Raw genomic sequence first — 25985 nt, 5'->3', positions numbered from 1 at the left:
GTGTCCCTGTGGCTGTATGGCCACGTACGTAGAGATCTGTGTCCCTGTGGCTGTATGACAACGTACATATAGCTCTGTGTCCCTGTGGCTGCATGACAACGTACGTAGAGATCTGTGTCCCTGTGGCTGGATGACCACGTACGTAGAGATCTGTGTCCCTGTGGCTGTATGACAACGTACATATAGCTCTGTGTCCCTGTGGCTGCATGACAACGTACGTAGAGATCTGTGTCCCTGTGGCTGGATGACCACGTACGTAGAGATCTGTGTCCCTGTGGCTGTATGACAACGTACATATAGCTCTGTGTCCCTGTGGCTGCATGACAACGTACGTAGAGATCTGTGTCCCTGTGGCTGGATGACCACGTACATATAGCTCTGTGTCCCTGTGGCTGTATGACAACGTACATATAGCTCTGTGTCCCTGTGGCTGCATGACAACGTACGTAGAGATCTGTGTCCCTGTGGCTGTATGACCACGTACGTAGAGCTGTGTGTCCCTGTGGCTGTATGACCACGTACGTAGAGCTGTGTGTCCCTGTGGCTGTATGACCACGTACGTAGAGCTGTGTGTCCCTGTGGCTGGATGACCACGTACGTAGAGCTGTGTGTCCCTGTGGCTGGATGACCACGTACGTAGAGCTGTGTGTCCCTGTGGCTGGATGACCACGTACGTAGAACTCTGTGTCCCTGTGGCTGGATGACCACGTACGTAGAGCTCTGTGTCCCTGTGGCTGTATGACCACGTACGTAGAACTCTGTGTCCCTGTGGCTGTATGACCACGTACGTAGAGCTCTGTGTCCCTGTGGCTGTATGACCACGTACATAGAGCTCTGTGTCCCTGTGGCTGTATGACCACGTACGTAGAACTCTGTGTCCCTGTGGCTGTATGACCACGTACGTAGAGCTCTGTGTCCCTGTGGCTGTATGACCACGTACGTAGAGCTCTGTGTCCCTGTGGCTGTATGACCATGTACGTAGAACTCTGTGTCCCTGTGGCTGTATGACCACGTACGTAGAGCTCTGTGGCTGCATTCACTATACACACTACACAAAAGCACACGCTGCATTCATTATATGCACACTACACAAACGGACACTTCATTCACTACACAAACGCACACTCTGCATTCATTATATATACACTAGACAAACACACACTGCATTCACTATGTACACACACTACACACTGCATTCACTATACACACACTACACAAACACACACACTACATTTATTATATACACACTACACAAACACACACTCTGCATTCACTATATATATACTACACAAACGCACACTCTGCATTCACTATACACACACACACTGCATTCACTATACACACTACACAAAAGCACACGCTGCATTCATTATATACACACTACACAAACGGACACTTCATTCACTACACAAACGCACACTCTGCATTCATTATATATACACTAGACAAACACACACTGCATTCACTATACACACTACACAAACGCACACACTGCATTCACTATATACACATTACACAAACGCACACACTGCATTCACTATATACACATTACACAAACCCGCACACTGCATCCACTATACACACACACTACACAAACATACACTCTGCATTCATGAAATACAAACTACACAAACACACACTGCATTCATTATACACACACTACACAAACACACACTCTGCATCCACTACACAAACATACACACTGCATTCACTATACACACAGTACACAAACACACACTCTGCATCCACTACACAAACATACACACTGCATTCACTAATCAAATACTCTCACTGCATCCACTACACACACACATATTCTTGAAAATATAAAAAATTCAGACTGGCCTTTATATTATGTGCATTAACCTTCATTTAAAAAAATGCAAAAAAAAAAAAGAAATAATCAACATGTTCAGATAACAGTAGATTTGTGAAGAACTAGTTTATTTTTTTAAATTGGTAAATGTACAGAGTATTGGTAAGTTATCGGCTATCGGCCTGAAAGGTCACAGATTATCGATATCGGCTCTAAAAAATCAATATCGGTCGATCCCTAAGTAACCTGTCCTTGTAGCTGATGTTTCAGTTCCTACAATCCTGTGTTAGGAGGATAGAACTGCTGATCCATCACCCCCAACCGCCCACACAACACACACTCATGTATTTGCATCCAGCCCCAGGGAGGTGCCAGGAGAAGGGAGTATCTGGCTTGTTAGTACCACCCCCGGGTTAGACCCCCATATTGAGAATTTGATAAAAACGTTATTCCATTTGTTAGATCTTTGTTAGATCAGGTTTGATCAACGATTTTTTTCGTTAGATCTACTCTAAAATATGCGATATTAACAATCATTGTCAGGGGGGGCTAACCCGTAGCCAGCCCCCCCTCAACAAAAATTTGTACAAAATGTTGTTGATTATGATAGCTCTACGTTAGATCAGGTTTGATCAGGCAAAATTTTTGTTAGATCTAGTCTAATTACTGAGATATTGCATATATAATTAGGGGGGGCTGGCCCCCCCTCAACTGAAATTGTAATTTTTCTTAATTGATTTTGGTAGATATTCGTTAGATCAGGTAAGATCAACAGTTTTTTTCGTTAGATCTATCACGCAAGAGGCGGTATTCACTACTTAACTTTGTGGGCGTGACTACGGGTTAGCCCTCCCTCAAGTGAAATTTTTTTTTTTTAATTGATTTTGGTAGATATTCGTTAGATCAGGTAAGATCAACAGTTTTTTTGGTTAGATCTATCACGCAAGAGGCGGTATTCACTACTTAACTTTGTGGGCGTGACTACGGGTTAGCCCCCCCTCAAGTGAAATTTTTATTTTTTTTATTTGATTTTGGTAGATATTCGTTAGATCAGGTAAGAACAACAGGTTTTTTCATTAGATCTATCACGCAAGAGGCGGTATTCACTACTTAACTTTGTGGGCGTGACTAGGGGTTAGCCCCCCCCTCAAGTGAAATTGATTTTGATAGATATTCGTAACAATAGAATGTACAAGCGCAATTGCAAAATCATGATGTCCATAGCTTACAAACTAATAACGCTTTACATGGCTTCATTACATTGTTGTGAACAGTTACATTTTATGAATGGAGGAGGATGGGGTGGATTAAACCAGGTATGATCAACTGTTTTTGTCATTCTAGATTGTCAGATCTATCACTAGTGGTGGTATTCACAATCTTATTTTGATTTTGCACATAAATACCAGTTGATTTTTCATGTCAAGCCACGTGTCATCATAAACAGGAGATACCACAGACAAATATTCTCCTAATTTAGGAATTTGCTTGGAGTTTAGTTAACACAATGTGTAGGTCATTTTCAATATTGTTTTATTCTATACATGCACATTATTTAGGGGATAAAGTCCAGCAAATGCCCAGCCGGTGGTTAATAGTGATATTGGACGATGCAAGGATAACCCTGAGTAATGCTGTGTATGACCTATTCTTTGATTGGATAATAATTTTCGCTCACATTATAAGAGTTGTCAAAGAAACACATACTGGTAGAAGTAAGCATCTGTGTGTTACGGTGGGTATTGGATTAAGGTGTATGGGATATTTATATGCAAGTAAGAAATGAACTGCTTTCAGTGTATAATTCCCATGGGTATATTTGTTTATCAGCATGGATATGCTTACAGACATGTGCATGTATGCATGACAATATTACATTTTCAGCGACAGAACAGCAGAAGTCGTGACTGTCCCAACAATCCGGCACTTTTGGCAGCTAACCTATGTGCAGGCCATTATATATGGGGCGCAAGAAGGCAGAGATGTACTGTGTTGCAGTACTGTGGTTAATTATTCTGTATGTGAAAAACTGCATGTTTGCAGAAACTTAGGCCTCTCATGTGTTCTAGAGAAAAGGGTTTACAAAGAGGGAAATAATGAGAAAATTAGAATTTTCCTAAAAACAATTGACGCATATTGTAGAAGTTAAAGGATAACTGTCTGCAAATAAATAAGTTGTGTTTGAGAGATTGCACCAGGTGTTGGCATTTTATATAGAAATGCTTTAATAAAAAAATACAAATTAAGTATATTACTAAGCTCTCTAAGCCTATATAGCTCTATCAGTGGACAGACACTTTGTTCAGGCTCTTGTCTGTGTGAGGCTCAGTGTGTGTGAGGGGTGCTATCTGTCGGGGGCAGTGTGTTCATGGGAGTAGTGTCACTGGCGGATCCCCCCCCCCCCCCCGAGAATCCGAGGTTCTCCCTCTCCCCTGCCGGCTAATGCAGGGCTGGCGCTGTCTAAGCGCCAGCCCTGCAATGTGCCTTCATGGACCAAAGGGGAGATCAGAGATCTCCCTCTCCGGTCCGCAGGCACTGTTTGCTGGCCGCCGGCAGAGGAGGGAGAGAGAGAGGACCCAGGGGAGCTCAGTCTGCAGCTCCTCCAGGTCCTTCTCTCGCGAGCACGGAGCGTTGCCACGGCAACGCTCCGGATCTCGCGAGAGTGAACTCTAGCCCTGGAGACCAGGGCTAGAGTTCACTCTCACTACATGGACCACCAGAGATTCCCCACCGGACCACCAGGGATCGAGAAATGTCCCCCTCCTCCCTAAACAGAGGTAAGAAGGGAGGGGGGCATTATGTATATTTTAAATAAAAAAAAATAAAAAATCATATCAAATATAAAAAAAAACATTAAAAAAGCCCCCCATCCTTATCACACACATACCCTACACACATACACTGCCCCCACACACACACATTGCCCCCCACATACATAGACTGCCCCCGCACACACTGCCCCCACAGACATACACTGCCCCCATACACATACACTGCCCCATACACACACACTGCCCCCACATACATACACTGCCCCTATACACACATTGCCCACCATACACATACACTATTGCTCCCACACACATACACTGCCCCCATACACACGCTGCATTCATACACACACACTGCATTCATTATACACACACTGTAAATAAATATTCAATTAATATATTTTTTTTAGGATCTAATTTTATTTAGAAATTTACCAGTAGCTGCTGCATTTCCCGCCCTAGTCTTATACTCGAGTCAATACGTTTTCCCAGTTTTTTTGGGTAAAATTAGGGGCCTCGGCTTATATTCGGGTCGGCTTATACTAGAGTATATACGGTATTACCACAAACATACAACACCACGGACACACACTGCATGCCCTTTATTAACACAGTAATACACAGCATTACTCAGGTTATACATATTCAAATATCACTAATAACTTCAGGCTGGGCATATGCTGGACTTTCTCACCTCAATACTGTGCATGTAGAGAATAAAAAAAAGAAATATTGAAAATGATCTACACATTGTGTTAACAAATCCCTAAATTATGATGTCACCTGTGGCTTGATATGAAAATGTACTGATATTTATGTGCAAAATTAAAATAAGATTGTGAATACTGCCTTTTGCGTGATAGATCTTATGGAAAAAAAACTGTTGATCTTACCTGATCTAACGAATATCTACCAAAATCAATTAAAAAAATTAAAATTTCATTTGAGGGGGGGCAAACCCGTAGTCACGCCCACAAAGTTAAGTAGTGAATACCGCCTCTTGCGTGATAGATCTAACAAAAAAAACTGTTGATCTTACCTGATCTAACGAATATCTACCAAAATCAATTAAAAAAAAAATACAATTTCAGTTGAGGGGGGGCCAGCCCCCCCTAATTATATATGCAATATCTCAGTAATTAGACTAGATCTAACAAAAAATTTGCCTGATCTAACGTAGAGCTATCATAATCAACAACATTTTGTACAAATTTTTGTTGAGGGGGGGCTGGCTACGGGTTAGCCCCCCCTGACAATGATTGTTAATATCGCATAATTTAAAGTAGATCTAACAAAAAAAATTGTTGATCAAACCTGATCTAACAAAGATCTAACAAATGGAATAATCTTTTGTTAAAATTCTCAATATGGGGGGGCTAACCCGGGGGTGGTCTTGTTAGTAGCAGGATGTAGATGATGCCTTGGCTGTGCCAGAAATGAGGGTGAATATGGTGGCGCCCACGCTGGATGAGATATCACGTTCTCTGTGCAATGTATATTGGGGGAGAGTGGCGGAACAGATCTAATAACCTTTGTATTTTTACAGCGGACTCAGTGCTACCACGTCTTCAGATCTGGGGACATCCCTAAATCGGTGACAGCGGAGATGAGGAATGTGTTGTTGGATTGGTTGGTTCAGGTTCATGTGAGTATCTCTGTCTGCATCGCTGGCTCCCCCTCAGCCACCCTCTCTAGTCTCTCATTGCTGGATTACAACTCCCACTACCTTCAATGTTTTCAGCCCAATCCGTATGGCCTGTCTCTGCATTGCTGTTTATTTAACACTGTAGGATTGCAGACAATGGATTTTTGCTCTAAATAGTGAATTTTCCAATTCTTAACTGTTTTTCTATCGGAGAAATATTGTCCTAAAATGTATTTTTCTAATTTAAAAAGTCTGTAACAAGGGTGTAACGTTTAACAATTTGAGTGACACCATACATCCCAAGCGTCCTTGGTTTACTGGGGCAGTCCTGATTTAAGACCACTGTTCTGTCATGCTGTGCTATTTCTTTGGTGTTACATTCCTCGAGGAATTTGGAAAAACAAGGGAAAATGCAGCGCTACAATTGCGGTAAGCTGGCTGAGGGAAAATGGGAGAAAGATCATTTTCGGATGGCACCTCAGATTTTGGCCCTGTACACGGTTCATGGTGTTCCAGGCTAACTGCAAAGCATCATGGGATATGTAGCAGCCATTGTTGATGTCCCACGGCAGGAGCTGATATTATTATAATGCAGTTTATTATAATGCAGGAATATCTGGCGCTGGAGGAGGAGACTCTCTATCTCGCTGTGTACCTGATGAATTCCTACATAAGGTCCCATAAGATCCATACTAGCATGCTGCAGCTCCTGGCGTCTACCTGCCTCTTCATTGCCTGCAAGGTGGAGGAGAGTCTCATACCTGAGGTCAGCAAGAACGGCACTGCCCGACCGTGTATGCATCATTAAATAGGGGTCTCTGTCATGGCTACTAAATAGCTGAGCTCTATCCCAGCTATACAGGGTTAGTAAATAGCTATATCCCAGATATACAGGGTTAGTAAATAGCTGTATCCCAGATATACAGGGTTAGTAAATAACTGTATCCCAGATATACAGGGTTAGTAAGTAGCTATATCCCAGATATACAGGGTTAGTAAATAGCTATATCCCAGATATACAGGGTTAGCAAATAGCTATATCACAGATATACAGGGTTAGTAAATAGCTGTATCTAAGATATACAGGGTTAGTAAATAGCTATATCCCAGATACACAGGGTTAGTAAATAGCTGTATCCCAGATATACAGGGTTAGTAAATAGCTATATCCCAGATATACAGGGTTAGTAAATAGCTATATCCCAGATATACAGGGTTAGTAAATAGCTGTATCTAAGATATACAGGGTTAGTAAATAGCTATATCCCAGATATACAGGGTTAGTAAATAGCTATATCCCAGATATACAGGGTTAGTAAATAGCTATATCCCAGATATACAGGGTTAGTAAATAGCTATATCACAGATATACAGGGTTAGTAAATAGCTGTATCTAAGATATACAGGGTTAGTAAATAGCTATATCCCAGATATACAGGGTTAGTAAATAGCTATATCCCAGATACACAGGGTTAGTAAATAGCTATATCCCAGATATACAGGGTTAGTAAATAGCTATATCCCAGATATACAGGGTTAGTAAATAGCTGTATCCCAGATATACAGGGTTAGTAAATAGCTATATCCCAGATATACAGGGTTAGTAAACAGCTATAGCCCAGATATACAGGGTTAGTAAAGAGCTATATCCCAGATATACAGGGTTAGTACATAGCTCTATCCCAGATATACAGGGTTAGTAAATAGCTATATCCCAGATATACAGGGTTAGTAAACAGCTATATCCCAGATATACAGGGTTAGTAAATAGCTGTATCCCAGATATACAGGGTTAGTAAATAGCTGTATCCCAGATATACAGGGTTAGTACATAGCTCTATCCCAGATATACAGGGTTAGTAAATAGCTATATCCCAGATATACAGGGTTAGTAAATAGCTATATCCCAGATATACAGGGTTAGTACATAGCTCTATCCCAGATATACAGGGTTAGTACATAGCTATATCCCAGATATACAGGGTTAGTAAACAGCTATATCCCAGATATACAGGGTTAGTAAATAGCTGTATCCCAGATATACAGGGTTAGTAAATAGCTGTATCCCAGATATACAGGGTTAGTAAATAGCTACAGAGGCGGCCCTCTAATTAGGCGGTTTAGGCGGCCGCCTAAGGCCTCGCGCTGGCTGGGGCCTCGCGGCCGCCTAAACCGCCTGTTGGCAGAGTGTGTCAGGTCCTCGGTCAGTGACCGAGGACCTGACACCAGGAGGGGGCCCGGCGGGTTGCCCGGTATGCCGCCGGGTGCGAGGCCCCTCCTGGCTGCCCGGCCACCGCAGACACCGGTCTGCAGCTCCGCAGTCAGCAGAGCTGCAGACCATGTGTCTCGCGAGAACCGGCCAATCAGAGCGTTGCCGCGGGTTACCACGGCAACGCTCTGACATCTCACGAGATTACATGGTCTGCAGCTCTGTGGAGCTGCAGACCGGAAGGCAGCAATGGCCACCAGACCACCAGGGAGCCCACACTGGACCACCAGGGAAGGGTGACCACCAGGAAAGGTAGGCTCTCACCCCCCTCAGCCTTACCCTCAGCCTCACCACCCACACCACCCTCAGCCTCACTACCCCCCACCCTCAGCCTCACTACCCCCACCACCCTCAGCCTCACCCTCCCACCACCCTCAGTCTCACTACCCCACCACCCTCAGTCTCACTACCCCCACCACCCTCAGCCTCACTACCCCCACCACCCTCAGCCTTACTAACCCCACCAGCCTCAGCCTCACTACCCCCACCCTCAGCCTCACCATCCCCCCACCCTCAGCCTCACTACCCCCACCACCCTCAGCCTCACTACCCCCACCACCCTCAGCCTCAATACCCCACCACCCTCAGCCTCACTAACCCCACCACCCTCAGCCTCACTAACCCCACCACCCTCAGCCTCACTACCCCCACCACCCTCAGCCTCACTACCCCCACCACCCTCAGCCTCACTACCCCCACCACCCTCAGCCTCACTAACCCCACCAGCCTCAGCCTCACTACCCCCCACCCTCAGCCTCATTCCCCCTACCACCCTCAGCCTCACTACCCCCCCCCACCACCCTCTGCCTCACTATCCCTCACACCAGCCTCACTACCCCCCACACCAACCTCAGCCTCACTACCCCCCGCACCACCCTCAGCATCACAACCCCCAACCACCCTCAGCCTCACTACCCCCACCACCCTCAGCCTCACTACCCCACCACCCTCAGCCTCACTACCCCACCACCCTCAGCCTCACTACCCCCACCACCCTCAGCCTTACTAACCCCTCCAGCCTCAGCCTCACTACCCCTCCAGCCTCAGCCTCACTACCCCTCAGCCTCACTACCCACCACCCTCAGCCTCACTACCCCCACCACCCTCAGCCTCACTACCCCCACCACCCTCAGCCTCACTACCCCCCACACCACCCTCAGCCTCACTACCCACCACCCTCAGCCTCACTACCCCCACCACCCTCAGCCTCACTACCCCCCACACCACCCTCAGCCTCACTACCCCCCAAACCACCCTCAGCCTCAACCCCCACCACCCCCCAAACCACCCTCAGCCTCACCCCCCACCACCCTCAGCCTCACCCCCCACCACCCTCAGCCTCACCCCCCACCACCCTTAGCCTCACTACCCCCCCACCACCCTCAGCCTCACTATCCCTCACACCACCCTCAGCCTCACTACCCCCCACACCACCCTCAGCCTCACTACCCCCCACACCACCCTCAGCCTCACTACCCCCCACACCACCCTCAGCCTCACTACCCCCCAAACCACCCTCAGCCTCACCCCCCACCACCCTCAGCCTCACCCCCCACCACCCTCAGCCTCACCCCCACCACCCTTAGCCTCACTACCCCCACACCACCCACAGCATCACCACCCCCAACCACCCCCCTCAGCCTCACTACCCCCCACACCACCCTCAGCCTCACCCCCCACCACCCTTAGCCTCACTACCCCCCCACCACCCTCAGCCTCACTATCCCTCACACCAACCTCAGCCTCACTACCCCCCACACCACCCTCAGCCTCACTACCCCCCACACCACCCTCAGCCTCACTACCCCCCAAACCACCCTCAGCCTCACCCCCCACCACCCTCAGCCTCACCCCCCACCACCCTCAGCCTCACCCCCCACCACCCTTAGCCTCACTACCCCCACACCACCCACAGCATCACCACCCCCAACCACCCCCCTCAGCCTCACTACCCCCCACACCACCCTCAGCATCACCACCCCAACCACCCTCAGCCTCACTACCCCCCCACCACCCTCAGCCTCACTACCCCCCACCACCCTCAGCCTCACCCCCCACCACCCTTAGCCTCACTACCCCACACCACCCACAGCATCACCACCCCCAACCACCCCCCTCAGCCTCACTACCCCCCACACCACCCTCAGCATCACCACCCCAACCACCCTCAGCCTCACTACCCCCCCACCACCCTCAGCCTCACTACCCCCCACACCACCCTCAGCCTCACTACCCCCCACACCAACCTCAGCCTCACTACCGCCCACACCAACCTCAGCCTCACTACCCCCCACACCACCCTCAGCCTCACTGCCCCCCACACCACCCTCAGCATCAGGCACCACCATCCCCCACCACCCTCAGCCTCACCATCCCCCACCACCCTCAGCATCACCCCTCACCACCCTCAGCATCAACCCCCCTCACCATCAACCCTCACATCACCCCCCTCCCTCTCACATCACCCCCTCCCTCACATCCCCCCCCTCCCTCTCACATCACCCCCCTCCCTCTCACATCACCCCCCTCCCTCTCACATCACCCCCCTCCCTCTCACATCACCCCCCTCCCTCTCACATCACCCCCCCTCCCTCTCACATCACCCCCCCTCCCTCTCACATCACCCCTCCTCCCTCTCACATCACCCCTCCTCCCTCTCACATCACCCCCCCTCCCTCTCACATCACCCCCCCTCCCTCTCACATCACCCCCCTCCCTCTCACATCACCCCCCTCCCTCTCACATCACCCCCTCCCTCTCACATCACCCCCCTCCCTCTCACATCACCCCCTCCTTCTCACATCACCCCCCTCCTTCTCACATCACCCCCCTCCCTCTCACATCACCCCCCTCCCTCTCACATCACCCCCCCTCCTTCTCACATCACCCCCCCTCCTTCTCACATCACCCCCCTCCTTCTCACATCACCCCCCCTCCTTCTCACATCACCCCCCCTCCTTCTCACATCACCCCCCCTCCTTCTCACATCACCCCCCCTCCTTCTGACATCACCCCCCCTCCTTCTGACATCACCCCCCCTCCTTCTGACATCACCCCCCCTCCTTCTGACATCACCCCCCCTCCTTCTGACATCACCCCCCCTCCTTCTGACATCACCCCCCCTCCTTCTCACATCACCCCCCCTCCTTCTCACATCACCCCCCCTCCTTCTCACATCACCCCCCCCTCCTTCTCACATCACCCCCCCCTCCTTCTCACATCACCCCCCCCTCCTTCTCACATCACCCCCCCCTCCTTCTCACATCACCCCCCCCTCCTTCTCACATCACCATCACCCCTTTCACATTACAATCACCCCCCACACCATCACCTTCCTGTCACCATCACCCCCTCTCACCATCACCCGCCTCTCCTTCTTACCATCACCCTCCTATACACACAACACACTTCAAGCAGCTACCCCATACACATAGGGTCTCAGACAAAAATGCAAACATGCTCACAGAGACATACATTCACACACAAGGATACTCCGTCAGACACACTCTCAGGCACATACACAGGTAGACAGCGCATCAATGTGTATATGTGACACTTTTTTGTTAGTGGGGCCTCATGTTTGAGTTTCGCCTAAGGCCTCATAAAGTCTAGAGCCGCCTCTGAATAGCTATATCCCAGATATACAGGGTTAGTAAATAGCTATATCCCAGATATACATGGTCAGTAAATAGCTGTATCCCAGATATACAGGGTTAGTAAATAGCTATATCCCAGATATACAGGGTTAGTAAATAGCTATATCCCAGATATACAGGGTTAGTAAATAGCTGTATCCCAGATATACAGGCTTAGTAAATAGCTATATCCCAGATATACAGGGTTAGTAAATAGCTATATCCCAGATACACAGGGTTAGTAAATAGCTATATCCCAGATATACAGGGTTAGTAAATAGCTATATCCCAGATATACAGGGTTAGTAAATAGCTCTATCCCAGATATACAGGGTTAGTACATAGCTCTATCTCAGATATACAGGGTTAGTAAATAGCTATATCCCAGATATACAGGGTTAGTAAATAGCTATATCCCAGATATACAGGGTTAGTAAATAGCTATATCCCAGATATACAGGGTTAGTACAGAGCTATATCCCAGATATATGGGGTTAGTAAATAGCTATATCCCAGATATACAGGGTTAGTAAATAGCTATATCCCAGATATACAGGGTTAGTAAATAGCTATATCCCAGATATACAGGGTTAGTAAATAGCTGTATCCCAGATATACAGGGTTAGTAAATAACTGTATCCCAGATATACAGGGTTAGTAAATAGCTATATCCGAGATATACAGGGTTAGTAAATAGCTGTATCCCAGATATACAGGGTTAGTAAATAGCTATATCCCAGATATACAGGGTTAGTAAATAGCTATATCCCAGATATACAGGGTTAGTAAATAGCTATATCCCAGATATACAGGGTTAGTAAATAGCTATATCCCAGATATACAGGGTTAGTAAATAGCTGTATCCCAGATATACAGGGTTAGTAAATAACTGTATCCCAGATATACAGGGTTAGTAAATAGCTATATCCGAGATATACAGGGTTAGTAAATAGCTGTATCCCAGATATACAGGGTTAATAACTAGCTGTATCCCAGATATACAGGGTTAGTAAATAGCTGTATCCCAGGTATACAGGGTTATTAAATAGCTGTATCCCAGATATACAGGGTTAGTAAATAGCTGTATCCCAGACATACAGGGTTAGTAAATAGCTGTATCCCAGATATACAGGGTTAGTAAATAACTGTATCCCAGATATACAGGGTTAGTAAATAGCTATATCCGAGATATACAGGGTTAGTAAATAGCTGTATCCCAGATATACATTGTTAGTAAAGAGCTCTATCCCAGATATGCAGGGTTAGTAAATAGCTATATCCCAGATATACAGGGTTAGTAAATAGCTGTATCCAAGATATACAGGGTTAGTAAATAGCTATATCCCAGATATACAGGGTTAGTAAATAGCTATATCCCAGATATACAGGGTTAGTAAATAGCTATATCCCAGATATACAGGGTTAGTAAATAGCTGTATCCCAGATATACAGGGTTAGTAAAGAACTGAGCTGTATCCCAGATATACAGGGTTAGTAAATAGCTGTATCCCAGATATACAGGGTTAGTAAATAGCTGTATTCCAGATATACAGGGTTAGTAAATAGCCGTATCCCAGGTATACAGGGTTAGTAAATAGCCGTATCCCAGGTATACAGGGTGACCGTTAATAGACATTTCTCAGATCCCTGTCATTCCGTCGAGCGATACTAATATGCGCATGTATGCAGTGACTGGATCCATGGTAAATGGCCGTAAAGATGATCCGCTGTCTCTCTCTAAATCTCACAGCCAGCGGAGCTCTGCTTCATGATGGAAGATGCATTCAGCAAGAAGGATCTCATGAGGATGGAGAGAAAGGTGCTAAACCGACTGAAGTTCGACCTGCGCTACACACAGCCCTTATACTTCCTGCGTCTCCTCTCCATTACTGGGAAATGCCCAGAAAAGGTACGATGGCACCAAGGAGCAAACAGTGTGTGTGTGCAAGATATCTTTTATTATCAGCTTCTTACTGTAAAACACAAACTCATTGCCTGTTCACCTGCATTACCTGGCAATTAATATCGAAGGCTGATAAGGCTATTTCCAATTTTTTTTTAGTAGGAATGAATGGATTTAAATGGCTGGTCCTGAATACAAGATCACTCCTCCCCAAAACATTGTAAAATGTGACCAGTAATTTGCAATGTAATGCTGTCTCTGAAAACCAAACCACGACACACTATGTTCGCTCTAAACCCCAGTTACCCCATGTCCACCCTCCTACCCTACAGACTCTCTACCTCGCCATGTACTTTATGGAGCTGACACTGCGGGAGGCGGACGGACTGACGATTGAGCCAGCTCTCTTGGCGTGTGCCGCCCTTCGTTTGGCGCACATGGTCCTAGCTCTTGAATGCAGATCCCTGAACTCAGATCTGAAGTGGCCTGGAGTCCTCCACCTTTACTCCTATAGGTCTGTATTTTTATGTTCTACTGACATCGAGTCACCTGTCTCTAATTAAACAAACATCATCCTGAAGCAGCGTTTGTTTACTTTGTTTGGCTGCTGTAAGCAAATTAAAGGGACGCTATTGTCACCAAATGTTTTTTGCTTAATGAAGCAGTTTTGGTGTATGGCTGATTTCCCTCCAGTCTCACTAATCCATTCTCTGCCATTTAGGAGTTAAATCGGTTTGTTGATGCAGCAGTAGTCAGGCCTCACTGCATGTAACTTATTCAGTCTTCCTAAACACTTCCTGTAAGGAGTCATCTATTGTTTATACTTCCTTTATTGCAAATTCTGTTTGATTGAGAATTTCATTTCTCCTGCTATGTTAATAGCTTACTAGACCCTGCAGGAGATTCCTGTATATAATTAAAGTAAAATTTACAGTAAAGAGCTGGAGATAAAAAGTTTTAAAGTAACTTAACATTAATTTGAAAATAAAACCATTTTGTGTCATGCAGACTGTGTCAGTTACAGTCAGGGGATGTGTGGCTAGGGCTGCATAAACAAAAATGATTTAACTCCTTAATAGCTGTGAATTAACCAGATGCCACTTCCTAATGAAAACTCTCCCTCTTCTCATGCCATCCTGCAGGCTGTCTCAAATTAGTCTTGTCAGGGTATTTATGTCGGCGGACATTTTGTGCTATGAAAGAGATTAGAGTGTATATTGCCTGAATCATTCTGAACAGAGCAGACTCTATTTTGTTATCTTCAAGCTAGCAAAAGACACAAGATTTCTATCCCTTCTGTAAAACTGACCGCTTTGCCAGAGCTAAAGGAATGCTTGGTATATACAAACCTGTTGATAAGAAATGAGAACGGGGGATGGACAGACTGTCTAAATGCTAATGGAGTATGATAGATTCTAGGCCCAGACATTTGTGACAGAGAGGATTAAATAATTTAATTTTGCTTTCGATATTGTATAACGTCCCATTGTAAGTTTAGGGGTCATATTTAGTTATAACTGTCATGTTGGAAATTTTAGCAGAATTTGCCAGACGCATAGTCTGAAGAGGGCCCGGGGAAGCTCTTTGAACTGACAGAAAGTTTGGATTGTGGATAGCCATGGAGATAGGCTGAGTGGCGTCAGGGTGGCCACCAGGAAAAGTTCTCTCTTTCCTGGATAGGAATGTTTAGTGGGACGAGACTGCCCTCTATAGACCAAATACTTAAATTGCTATCTGGAAGGTAACCACACCTCCAGTTTTCTATTGGTGTATCACCTAGTGAATTTTCCCTTTAAAAAATCAAGACAAAGGGAAGAGAGAGGTATGCAGAGAAAGCAAAGGAAGCAAAGTGGTGAGCAGTCGGGGGCAATGCAGAGAAATCCATGACAGATATCCACTCCAGGGCACTCAGAATTTCTTACACACCAATCACGCATCCATTCAGTTCCTGAGACTACCTACTAATCTGATGAAAATATCTACTCAACTGGTAATTATACTGGTTTCATTTAATTAATCTAAAGTAATTATTTTTTTTCTAATAGCATGATATATGACTGGATAAATCACGATTAGATTTCGATATTTAGAAATCTTAGTTACTAAAGAATATATAGTTATAATATCCCAATCTGCAGATGGGAATAGAATAATTATGTATTTATGTGATTTATCACATGTTGGCATATCGTGATATTTATCCAGGTGTATTGATTTGCTCTAAAATAAGATAAAATATCTGTTTAGGCAAGTTAAAATTCTGCTTATAGAACATAGTAGATTACTCTTATTGGATGGTTCCAGGAAATGACTAGTGAGCTGGTTTAAATGTTATTTTATTTAAAATTACATGAGAATAGATCTTAATTATCTAGGAGGTCTAGCCAGCATTGAAAGGGTTATTCTGGCTGCTGGCTAGGTTTTGTGGCCTTAAGCTGCAAGCTCTGTGTGTGTAAGTTTCACTTTCGTTTCTTTCTATGAACTACCGTCATGGGTCTTGTCTTGACAATTAAGACTGTGTCAGCCATTGGAATGTATTGCCATTTGTATTGCATACTCATGTTATACTGAATATTCATTAATTATTATCACGCATGTTACATATTATTATTATTTAATTTGTCACAATAAATTGTATCTATTTTTATAACAAACTGTGATTTTATTTATATGGAATACATTTCACTTACACGATAACGATCTTTGGGATCTGAGAATTGAAATAGTGGGCAATTCTCAACTGTTTACTATTATTATCCCATAAATATCCCCACAGTCTTCTCATCCAATCCGATGTTTTTTATAGCAAATTATTGAATCCAATGCTAACCTATGATCAGCACTTGCTGACGTTCGTCGCCAAACGTCACACAAATGAGACAAGCTTGGTCGAACCAGAGGAAGCACCCTCTGTCGAGAAGACAGGCAGCCACATGAGGTGTTTAGCCCTGCAATGAAAACATTACTGTATCTACAAAACGGCAATGTATTACATCGCAGGGCTAGAATGACAGTCATCGCACTCACACCACTTCATTGAGATAAACTAGACTGGGTGCCTATGGTGGTCCTTTAACCCCTTCGCGACCGTGGACGGTTCAGGACCATCATCAGTATTTTACCGTTGACACCGCTGACGGTCCTGAAACGTCGCAATGGTATTATGTACTTACCCGATCGCCGTCGTTCCCCCGGCGGCGATCGGCGGTGCTCCCGGTGTGGGCAGACTGCCTGCAGCAAAGACATTCTCCCCATGGTGAATTAGGACCCCTGTGGCCATGTGATCGCTCAACAGAGCAGTCACATGGTCACAATAGATGTCCTAGTGTCTGCCTGCAGGGGGACTGTCTGTGCTGACAGGCAGTCTCCCTGCTAGTGTGAAAAAAATAAAGTTAATGTTAATAAAAAAAAATAGAATTATATATGTATGTCTATATATCATATATATAATGTCATACTAAGTGTATTTTTATGTTAATATATACATATATTTATATAGAAATACACTTATAAATAAATTACACACGTGTGTGTGTGTGTGTGTGTGTGTGTATATATATATATTATAAAATAAAAATAGGTAAATTAAATAAAAATAATGTAAAAATTTAAAAAAATGTCGTCTATATGAAATGTTATTTGAACTGTATTTTGATATTAAAAAATATATATATATCTCAAAATACACTTGGAATGAAATTGTGTGTGTATATATATATGTGTGTGTGTGTGTGTGTGTGTGTATGTAGATATATATATATATATATATATATATATGTATATATATGTATTATTTTTATATATATATATATATATAAAAATAATACGAATTTACATATGTCCATATACAAAATTACATAAATAATTATATAAATATACACGTAGACTTCAAATATATAAATATGCATATATATTTAAATTCTGCGTGTGTATTTATGTAATATTTTTACATAATTAAGTAATTTTAATGATTGCAATTTGAGAGACCTGCCTGCCAACCCAGACCGAAATTCCAGAGAATTTAATTTGCTAGCACTATATTTTACCCTGTAACTTTCTATGACACCCTAAAACCTGTACATGGGGGGTACTGTTTTACTCGGGAGACTTCACTGAATACAAATATTAGTGATTCAAAACAGTAAAACATATCACAGCGGGGGGCGGGGCCTGACCTTAATGGTGGACAGACGCATCTCACTTGAGCTCCTCTACAACCCTGGCATCTACCGCACTAAAAGACCCTACAAAGTCTGAGTCCAGCGACAGTTGGAGCCCACCCAGAGGCCAGACCTTGCTGGAGCCAGTGGCGGGGATCGGAGACCCGATAGGAGCTGAACCGCCAGCCTGAGACAGGATGCGGCCTTGTGCGCACCGGGCGGGAGAGGCGGCCGACCTCCCGCTCGGGGGCTACCTTGCAGCGGCTCCTGTGAAACATGCACCCCGTTACCCCCCCCGGGACCATTGGGGGTAATCACAGTCCGACCCGTGAGTACTGCTCTCGTCTGGAGAGAGGGAGAGGCGATGCCGAGCAAGCCGGTCGACTCACCCAACATGGCGGAAGCCACGCGCCTTCCCCGCCATCAGACCGAACTACAGGACAAGCTGGAGGCCATCTTCAACGCCTTTTGGCTCAAATTAGAAAGCCGGGCAAGACAACAAGCCTCCCTACAGGCAAGCAGCCAACCACCTGACCGGCACCCCTCACACACTGTGTATCAGGCCGAGGTTCGAGCGACGAGGAAGGTCCCAAGGGGAAGGCGGAACAGACCACATACCTCAGCCAAGCACAAGAACACACATAAAAAGAAGCAGACGGGCCCCAAGGCGGAACCCCGCCAATATCCCACAGCGTACCTGGGCACTCCTACTCAAGGGATTAAACAACCGTACACGACCACACCAGTGCCCAGAGGCCTGAATCCCCTTACTGAACTGCAGTTCAATGAGGTGCCTGCATCAGGTATTGGCTGACCGACTCTGAGGCAAGCACCATGGGGCCCATGACCTCCCTACATCACCACGCACAGCTCCCACAAAGAGAACTGAGCAAAGGTCACCGTCATGATGCCACATCACCCCATGTTGCCTGACCGGCGCAACCTACCTCACCTGATTTCACTGGCCTGATGCTCCCTTTCCCTATGGACAGAACCTGTAAAACACCTCCTGGGACAAGCAAGCTCTGTGACAATAGTAACATGATTTTACGTGTTTTATTAGTATAACTTAGACTGCCTCTACCGTGAAATTCTGTTTAAAGCTGTTAAACTAGGATTAGCATATTATACAATACTATGACTGAGCGCAGCATATCTTTGGACAGTAGCATGTCTCTGGATCCCTAAGCATACTAACGTACCCAGTAAGCACATCTCACTAACTCACTCCCAATAGCAGTGTCATACCAATTAGAGAGAATACCCTGCCTTGTTACACCTGCTCATATAGAAATGTTTACATTTGAAATTCCCAGACAGGTACCACAAACGTAGATCTTAACATTCTTGTGATTACTTCACTGGTTAGGCAGCAATAGATGGTCAGACTAGGTTGTTTAACATATGCTGAGACACTATAAGCACATAAACATAGGCACTGGGACCAACCTGCTAGGCAGGACTCTAATCATAATGCAACATACAATATAGTGAGTCACTGAACAGTGTGGAAGTGGCGCAGTGGATCCATAGCATATTACCTAAGCCTGCACACCGTATGTTAAACCTTATAAGTTCCTGATATTAACCAAAATGTCTATCCTACCTTTTCGTAACTATCAGCCTGATTGAAACTAATGTTGTAGACATTTATATCTAGCCTGACTCCTTTTAAAAATTGTGCTGTCAATGTTCGCCATGAAACTGTCTATTCTTCTCTAAGCACTACAAAAATAAAGAATTCTAAAAAAAAAACTATCACAGCGATGATATTGTCTTTGAAAGTGACTTTTTTTGAATTTTTCCCACACAAACAGCACTTTTACTGATGATATTGTTGTGATACGTTTTACTGTTTTGAAACACTAATATTTGTGTTCAGCAAAGTCTCCCGAGTATAACAGTACCCCCATGTACAGGTTTTATAGCGTTTTTGAAAGTTACAGGGTCAAATATAACGGTCAAATATTTTTACATTGAAAATTGGCAGGTTGGTTATGTTCCCCTTTGAAAGCGTATGGTAGCCCAGGAATGAGAATTACCCCCATGATGGCATACAATTTGCAAAAGAAGACAACCCAAGGTATTGCAAATGGGGTATGTCCAGTCTTTTTTAGTAGCCACTTTGTCACAAACACTGGCCAAAATTAGCGTTCAATTTAGTTTTTTACTTTTTTTCGCACACAAACAAATATGAACTCTAACTTTGGCCAGTGTTTGTGACTAAGTGGCTACTTAAAAAGACTGGACAAACCCCCTATTGAATACTCTGGGTTGTCTACTTTAAAAAAAAAAAATCTGTACATGTGGGGTGGTATTCAGAAATTTATGACAGATAATAGTGTTACAATGTCACTATTGATACATTTTAAAATATATATTTTAAAACCGCAATTTCCTATTTGCACCTATAGCCCTATCACTTGCAAAAAAAGCAAAAAAAAGCATGTAAACACTGGGTGTTTTTAAACTCAGGACAACATTTTGAATCTATTTAGCAGTTATTTTCATTAGCACTCGTAGGGGTTAAAGTCCTCTTCATATTCGCAAATTTTACATTTTAAAAGTGAAAACCATTCTGGTTAAGTTTCTCTTAATGCTAAGGAAATGAATTGCATCTCCGCTTCAGAATCCAGTTGTCAGATTTTGTTTTTGTAACATTAGTTTCTCTTGAAACAGAGTGTCTAGTTTGTGTTTCCTTAACGTGATTTATTTCTTTTTTTCCCAGAGACGCAGAACTTATCAGCAGCCAGCAGCTCATGGCCCAATTTGCCCTCCGAGGCGAAGCCAAATCCACATGGCAGAAATACTCCCGTCCTCAGAAACACGAAGTGAGCACCGAGCCCGCCTTAAACGCCAAAAACCTCATCCGCTGCATTAGTTCCCTCTCAGTGATCCCTGTCTGAGACTCTGCGTGTTCCAACCATGGACCTCCTCAAGAACTGCATCGGATCGCACTCTAGGTCAACTCAAATACCAACGTAGACCTTTTCTGAATTCTAATATTTTATAAATGAATATTTAATATGCTAAAATGAAATGTTAATGTGTTATTAAAATATACAGAGCCTTATAAACTATTTTACTCCCACATCAGAAAATAATATGACCGATGTAAATCCTTCCGTCTCGATCGCTAACAAACCCAGCGAAATGCGTTTCCGCTTCAGCATGAGGCTTGTTGGTATCAGGACATGAATAAATAATGGCTTGGATTATTTAAAAATTGCAGTGTTTGTTTATCAAACACATCCACATGTGGGATCTAAATAATGTTTCAATTTTTTGTTTTCATTCTTTAAAACTTTTTGTTCGTTGTATGTGTATAATGTTCTGTATCTCTTTAAATGTCTGTTTTTGTTAAGGTTATATTACATTATTATTATTATATTATGAAGAGGTGCGGGATGTCCGGTGGAGAATTCCTTAAAAAGAAACGTCCTGTCTAGAAACGTTCTGTGAATTATGTACAGCATGCGCATGATGTATATGTGAGTGCTTTTTACAAGCATAGAGCTAATATTGCCATCGATATATTCACTAAACTGGGGACTGCCATGAATCCAAGAGAGAATTTCAGATTTTAGACCAAATTGGAAAATATTTTTTCTAGTTTTAATTTTTTTAAAATTTTTACCAAAGTTCTGAAAATCATTGGTCCGTTTCCTGTTTATTGAATATCCTCTGACTGTGCTGTAAAATCGATTAGTGTCAGTCGGAATGCGTTGGTGAACCATTAGAACATCCCTTGTGGGGATTAGACATCGACAGAGGGAATATTCTACTAAAAATCATCCTGTATTGAGAGGCCGTGAACACCCATGACATTTTTTATTTTTAAACCAATATTTTTATAATAAATCTGGTCTTCCATTCTCTCTGTCGTCGCGGTCTAACTTTAGCCTTTCTGTATAACTTTAAACTGTGTCATAACTGGTGAAAGACTCAGAAGTGATCTCTCTGCAGTATTCAGAGATGCCTCTTATAGTTATACCGGTATGATTAACACACTAGGTGCTGATCCTCCCCAACCAACTGCACAATCAGAATATTAAATTGTATTCATTTTAGGATTTTTTTTTTTTTTATTGTACTGATTTATTTTTTCTTCTGATTTTTAAATGTTGCCGTGTTAGATGTGACAATCTGTGTGTGTAGAGATGTAGATATTATATTGTAAAATATTTTTCATTCTGTTTAAGTTGAGTTTGATGTAAAGGAAAAAAAATAGAAAAGAGAAACACACGTTCAATAAAGTGATATACTTTTTAGGAATATGTTTTATTTATCTGGAATTTGTTTGTATCGGTGTTTGTGGGAGTATTAATATATTTGTTTCAGGGGTTGGGGTACAGGCCAGGGAGTTTGGGTAAATTGGGGTGAGAGGACCAGGTATACGGGCAGCAACACTCAGATTGGGAGTGTAGTGCCCCCTAGAGGGCATCATGTGGAATTAATAGGGCTTCCTCTTGGCCAAGACTGGCAGTTAGTGGAAGCGTTACATTGTTAGTACATAGTTACCTTTATGTGGTCACTCTGCCTCCTGCCTTCATTCTTATATCCTGTTGTCTCCCTCTCCGTTTGCTTTTCTCTGGTCTGTTTGGTGGTGGCGCTGGATTTTGTATCTCCCTGCTGTAGTGGGGTGGAAGCAGCCAATGGCTGGGTTGGTTTGGTTGAATTTGCCTTGTAAGTCCCAGGCTGTTAATGTTATTTCGGCCTTGTCCCTCCTGGGCGGGAAGGTGCGGCTTTGCACATGGTAGCAGAGATGGTGGACTGCAGTTATGACAGTAAGGTGTCTGGGATTTACCCCTTGTTGGGCAAGGACCTGATCGGGGGGCGCCTGCCTGTTACTCCTTGGTGGAGCTGGTTTGGCAGACGATCTCCCTTGCTGTCGTTTATGGCTCCGCTGCAGGATTCGATTTGATCCGCGTCCTCTTGGGGCCTGAGGAGTTCAGTTAGTCCCTCAGCGACCACCACCATCCTTGTTAATTATTATTTATTTTACAGCCATCCCGTTCAAACGGTTCTAAGCTGGATGCCTTATTAATTGCAAATAAACGTGGCCGGCCGTGACTTTTACCCTCCAGCCTGTTGTCAGGTGTGATTTATTTGGGGAGTTAGATTGGGAAGTGGGGAGAGGGTGCTGGTTCAGGAATGGATGGTTGGGTTGTTCTTTGGGGGGAATTGTGGAATGCAGGGACATAGGAGGTAACGTGTCCTTGTGTGTGTATTTATGTGATTAACTGTTTTATTCTCTGCTTGTGATAATACAGATAACTGTTTAGTGTTTGTGTAACCTTACCGTAGCTGTGTATTTGTGACCGTGAATTTCAATGGTCTGTGAATGTCAGTTTGCTTTGTTTTAGTGGTTATGGTGTGTGTGTGTGTTAAAGAGACACTCCACTGCCCAAATACAAAAATTTGAATAAATTAGTAGATATGCTTCAATGAAAACATTTAATTCTACATTGTTTCATTGGGAGTATATATAAATACCACTTGCAAAAGCTGCAGATCGACTGTCTGCAGCCTTTGCAGGCTCTCCCCTTTCTGTGGCTGTCCAATCACAGACTTCCCAATGCAGCTCAATGATAATTCTTTGCAAGGCAGGTGCTCTGGGCAATTTTAGATTATTTTAATTCCACTGTGCTAAATAACCAGGAAGTAAGAGGACCTGTTGTCTGGCTGACATCCAGGGGGTGTAACCAGGTTCTTTTGTAAAAGTGCCAATTTCATACAAAGCTTTTCAGCAAGTTAAAGTGCTTTAGGAGTCTGGAGTGTCCCTTGAGGGCATCCGACACCAACCTGGGTCGCAGAATCTCGGTCTGAGTCCGGGACAGACAGCCGACACTGCCGATGCCGTTCTTCCACACGCCCGGCTCAAAAACACGACGCCGAGGCGGCAAGGCCTACCACGCGGGCGGACGGCAGAGAGACTCAGGGGAAGGAGTTTGGCCCTGGGGAGCACCAGACTTAGACGACTGGTACCTTAACCTGCCACACACAGGTGAGATGGGGCACAAATCTCAGAAGCTACCCACACATACCCCTAAGCCACAGCGCGACATAAGCCAGATGCTACAGGCCCCAGGCGCAACGCGGCCCACGTCTCAACGAGACGCTTCACCACCACCCTCAGAGGAGGAAGACCCAACAGATAGCCCGCCACTCACTCCCTGTCACCCAGCTCACTCACGGGTAACAGAGGAAAATGCCCCAGCATCCAGGAGCGATATCCAGGCTATGCTGACAGGCCTACAGCAGAACCTCAAGCAAATGTGGGAGGCTGACCTGGCAGCGCTGAAAGGTGATGTGCTTGCAGTGACAGCACGTACACAAGCCACCGAAACGGTAGTGGGGACCTTACAACAGGGCCTACAAGAGCTGGAGGAGAAAGTATAAAAAATGCACACCACTCAGACTACCCTATCTAGACAAGTCAACCTGCTGGACGACAGGGGGAGACGCAAAAACGTCAAAATCAGGGGGGTGCAGGAATCCAGAAAAAATACCAAAACGGCAATCTACAATACAATAATAGAGGCAGACATAGGGCAATATTGTTTGCAAAAAGATATGAATTTAAACTAAGTGTTGATTGCACTCACAAACTCAGTTTGATTGTAGGCATATCGTAATAGATAAGTATAGCAGCTTCTGGGCTTTGGAACATCAGTGGTATATATAGGAAGAAGAGAGAGAATAATAGTGCAGAGTATCTCAGTAAAAATTAACACGTTTATTAATAGTAACACTTACAAAATCGAAGTGTAAAATAGGCACATCACACTCAGGTGGAGGTCTCTTGTTGCAAGGTCCACAGGAGCAGAAAAAAACAAATAAATAAATCACAAAATAAAAAGCAAATAAAAACAGTTAAAAAACAAATACTCTGAACACAGGTGCAGGAATCCGTACTGCTGGAGGAACTACCACATTTCATCAGACGCCTCGTAGCCGCACTACTCCCGGCCAGACAAGCCAAAACCTTCCTATTCGATGGAATATATAGAATTGCGAAATCCCTGCAAGCACCTACAGCAGCCCCACGAGACATCTTACTACGGTGCCAGTCCATGTCAGACAAGCTAGGACTCTTAGCAGCGCTACAGGGAAAGACACCTCTGGAATTTGAGGGTTGCCGACTATCATTCTTCCAGGACTTGAGCAGAGCCACACTACTATGGCGTAAGCAACTGCAACCACTTACTAAACCACTCCACGCAGCAGGCATCACCTACAAGTGGTCCACTCCGGGAACCCTGTGGGTTACCAAAGACAACAAGCATTATAAGGTCATGGACCCCTCCGAAGGACCTGCTCTAATGGCAACACTGGGACTCCAAACTCCGACGACAACCTCACCGCCGCAACCAGGCCACCGACCCAGGAGTGTGGAGGTGCCAACAGCGGCAGCAACAAGACCCCGTGGAGACACCAAGACCTGAAATACCTCACCGGGTCTGAGACCCTTGGACTATTATTGAACTCTCTCAATAACAAAGTTAGCAATGTTTGCAGACCTCTATGTTTCTGGTCCACCTCCTTTTTAGTTGCAATAAGATAATGACCCGTTGGAGGCTTCACCAACTGGCCCTGGTGACCCTCTCCCCCCCCCCCCCCCCCCCCCGCCCTAGGGTAACAGGGCATTTCAAGCAAGGGAGCTCTACATAATAGATACTCTAATGACCTCACACAGAGGCTTTTACTCACCTCCCACCCACCTAGACATCTACTAGACTCGAACACTCGTTACCTCGCGCTTACACATAGCCACCTTCATCAC

General features: G+C 44.7%; 1 protein-coding gene across 2 annotated transcripts in view; it reads left to right on the top strand.

Annotated features, from left to right (window-relative positions):
• CCNP (cyclin P) overlaps window positions 1–21305 on the top strand; it is a 28839-nt gene extending 7534 nt beyond the window's left edge. For both annotated transcript variants that reach the window (XM_063433198.1, XM_063433197.1), the window contains exons 5-9: window positions 6134–6232; window positions 6843–6998; window positions 13887–14045; window positions 14372–14553; window positions 20928–21305. In XM_063433198.1, coding sequence (XP_063289268.1) covers window positions 6134–6232; window positions 6843–6998; window positions 13887–14045; window positions 14372–14553; window positions 20928–21105 — 774 coding nt within the window. In that variant the 3' untranslated portion in view covers window positions 21106–21305. The remainder of the gene's footprint in view (window positions 1–6133; window positions 6233–6842; window positions 6999–13886; window positions 14046–14371; window positions 14554–20927) is intronic.
• Window positions 21306–25985: the final 4680 nt, after the last annotated feature.

Source organism: Pelobates fuscus, chromosome 9 (genome assembly GCF_036172605.1).
Source record: "Pelobates fuscus isolate aPelFus1 chromosome 9, aPelFus1.pri, whole genome shotgun sequence".
Classification (NCBI taxonomy): domain Eukaryota; kingdom Metazoa; phylum Chordata; class Amphibia; order Anura; family Pelobatidae; genus Pelobates; species Pelobates fuscus.
This window is presented reverse-complemented; position numbering and strand designations above follow the sequence as displayed.